Genomic DNA, 3,258 nt, shown 5'->3' with positions numbered 1-3,258 from the left:
TGGATTAGAGATCCTAGTTAAGGAAGGGGGGGAATAGCACGAGGGTGAAATAAGAGAAGAGATGAAACTGAAGGTGGTTATGATGCCCGAATGTGTGGGTGGAAGGGCAGAAAGTTAAAGAAAATATTTGGACAGCCTCAATTGCCAGGAGGAAGTAGCTAATTTATTTTTATTTGGAAAAAAATTAGCTTCTTTCCCCATCGCATTTGTTTAATGCCATTACTTGCCAACAGTCAACTCCATCACTCAATGTCACCCACTTTTTTATACAGCATTGAAAAAAAATATTCTTATTCACACAGATCTTGTTGGAAAGTAATAGAAGATAAAACCCTCAAGTCCACCATTAAGGGGTAAAGGCAACAGTTAAGAGCTATCGAACGAGGTTTAATAGGCCTTGACAATAATTCCTTAAATGCTACTGCAGGGAGAGAGAGAGAGAGAGAGAGAGCACTGAGCCTGCTGGACTTGCATTGAATATTTTAATTGGTCTTTCCTTTGGTGTTTCTAATTTGTGCAGTCAGAAAGAGCTCCTTATAGGAATTATTTTTCATCTAACCAAACAGTAAAACTGCAGTAGCCATTATGAGGAGTAGAGAATTAAGCTGATAAGAAATATCTTTGGAACTCCCACAATAAGGTGTGCAAAAATTGGGTGCCTGAAATTCATACATGATTTTTTAAAGCGGAACAGAGCTCCTAAATATTTTATTGGGATAACTAAATGTGGAATTCAACCCTTAGGTTAAACTGAGTTCTTCAATAAGGACAGTATGTACTCCTTTTGTCTGCTTCAGGCATCTAACTGAAAGCACCAAAGTATCTAACAACATTACATAGTCAGTGGAGGGGAATTGTTTGGATCACCTAAGTCAGATGCATACCCTGCAACTGCTGATACTTTATATAAAATTGTATTTTTTGAAAGTATCCTGTAAGTTTGCAATTAACCAGACCCATGAACACAGTCCATTTTCTTTACAACTGCCACAATACTTAATCACCCAGCACTATTGGTTCTATCTGATACAGTTTATTTGCAAACAAAGAAAAGGAAAACTTAGATGTTTACCAGCAGTATAGCAAGAATTATTCGGGTAAGACTGTGGCATATTTTGGATGCAACGAAACAATGTCACCAAGCTGAGATCATCACCAAACACGTGGGCCTTCTTCCTCTGTATTAAGTGTCCCATAGCAAATGTTGTATCTGTATATAAGACCTACAGGATGAGAGAGGTGCAAACTTCAAGCACATTGTATGGAGACATTAAAAATCCTTTAAAAAGTCAGATGCTGAAGCGAAGCGAGCTTTCTCACCTGGCCATATATGAAAAAATATCCTGTTTCTTTGATCACTATTTTATTTCCTTGTTCTTCCAGAGCTGTTCCACGTTTAAAGCTCAGAAGCCAAGGGACAATGCTTGAATCATCTAAAAGAAACAATAATTTGGGGGTAATCAGAAAGAAAAGTTACTTTCTTCATTTTCATCTAACAAAAATTAACACAGCTGACTTCTAGTCAAGACTTCCAGTCCCACTAGCTGGATTTCCCCCCTGAAAAGAGGATATTTGCAAGAGCTGTCCAGATGCAGGGACCTCTTTTTTTTTTTTTTTTTTTTGTTAATTCGGCGACATAACTCAGTTACTGCTTTGAAGTTAGATAAAATGTGATGGAAGACTTAATACGTGGAATAGTTAGCTATAAATCTTGGAAGATATTCTTACCTTTCTGTTGGATATCACTTTTGCTGTCAGCGATCAGTTGCAAGCAGGCTTGCAGCACTGCAAAGTGAAAGCATTTTGAGATCAAAGAAACACAAATCAGTAACAGAATAGAGTAAGCTTTTGAAACTACTTTCAAAAAAAAAAGAAGGACATGAAAAAAAAATCTTCTCGCGGTCTCACCACTTACTTGAAAACTAATTTATTGATTTTAACACAGAACTTACTCAAATGTGCCCAAACACACTTCATACCGCGACACGTACTAGGTAACTTTCAGAGATCATGCGGCTAAGCAGGAGGCCTCAGACAGTAGCACAAGTAATACTTGCTTGTTCTAATCTCTTGTCCTAATATAACTGACAAATGTAGCAGTAAGACAAATGAGCTAGGAATCTTTAGATCAATTAGCCTCGTTAATTTTCTAAGCAAAAGCTCACCCCCCTCCCCCAACCCTGCCAGCTATGGCAGATATCAGATTTTCTAATGACCTTTACTATATGATTTAAAGAAATCAGTTTATAGGTATAGTTGCTGTAAAATGTTAGTCATATATACTGGTTACATGGTACTTTCAAGATAAATTCTCAAAATCCATATATACGTAGTTTCGATATGTTTTCAGATACCCACACTCAACCAACCTATACTGAGACTAAGAGGGAATATACAGAGATGACTGTTAGCAAATTAATGCACACATAACAAATAGCTTAGTATCTATCAAAACGGATGCCTTACTCAAAACTGTAGTTTCTGGTGACACTAATGAGAAACTAGGAGTTCGATCAGAGAAAAATATTGCGGTATGTTAAAATATAGGCTCGCAAGTGAAACACAGATCTTTTAAAAAAATCTGCTAAACATAAATGTCAGGGAACAGGATAAAAGAAAAAAAAAAAAGGATAGTTGCATTTGCTTAGAGCAGATTTTAATGAAAACATCTGGTTCTAGTGCTACTTTGAAAGTTGGAAAACAGAGTAGAGAAAACAGAAGAGGGCTGGATGGTCACCAGCGCTCAGCATTGCCAACTGGCAGCAGTCAAAGATTCAAGTGCACGTCTGGGAACGCTCCAATGTCGCAATGATCGCACAACCTGCGAGCCCTACTTACGTTAATGGGAACGCTATCCTGCACGCTCTCGTCTCCTACAGTGGAACGTGTCCTTGAGTTCTATCAATACTCATCAATAATGTGCCAAAAACTATAGGTTTTCAAACCAAGAGTTCAAAGGCATTTGAATTCCCTGCCTTCTGATGAGGAATAGAAAAACCAAGCCAACACAAAATCGAAAAAGGTTTTATACTTCAGGCATTTCTCTGTCACAATAGCAAGCGACAGAAACTTCTGGAAAAGAAGCTTCCAAGTGAAACCAAAATGTGATTTTCTGGGGTCACACAACAAAGCACATCAGGCAATTTATTTCGGAAGGTATTCATTCACTGTCCTTTGGAGCAAAGTGCCTTCCTAGTGAATGGGATTTGACTGATTCCCTAGCATTTCAGTAAGCTAAATCAAAATTTTCATTCCTGC

At 37.8% G+C, this 3,258-nt stretch overlaps 1 protein-coding gene across 1 annotated transcript in view; it reads right to left on the bottom strand.

The window, feature by feature from the left end:
* TNFSF13B (TNF superfamily member 13b) overlaps positions 1 to 3,258 on the bottom strand; it is a 12,335-nt gene that overhangs the window by 1,961 nt on the left and 7,116 nt on the right. The window contains exons 3-5 of the mRNA XM_009642953.2: positions 1,729 to 1,785; positions 1,321 to 1,433; positions 1,073 to 1,223 (exon numbers count right to left, since the gene is read on the bottom strand). Of these exons, the coding sequence (XP_009641248.2) occupies positions 1,073 to 1,223; positions 1,321 to 1,433; positions 1,729 to 1,785 (321 nt within the window). The remainder of the gene's footprint in view (positions 1 to 1,072; positions 1,224 to 1,320; positions 1,434 to 1,728; positions 1,786 to 3,258) is intronic.

Source organism: Egretta garzetta, unplaced genomic scaffold, assembly GCF_000687185.1.
Source record: "Egretta garzetta isolate BGI_Z169 unplaced genomic scaffold, ASM68718v1 scaffold597, whole genome shotgun sequence".
Lineage (NCBI taxonomy): Eukaryota > Metazoa > Chordata > Aves > Pelecaniformes > Ardeidae > Egretta > Egretta garzetta.
The sequence above is the reverse complement of the archived record's forward strand: the minus strand, read 5'-3'. Positions and strand labels throughout refer to the sequence as shown.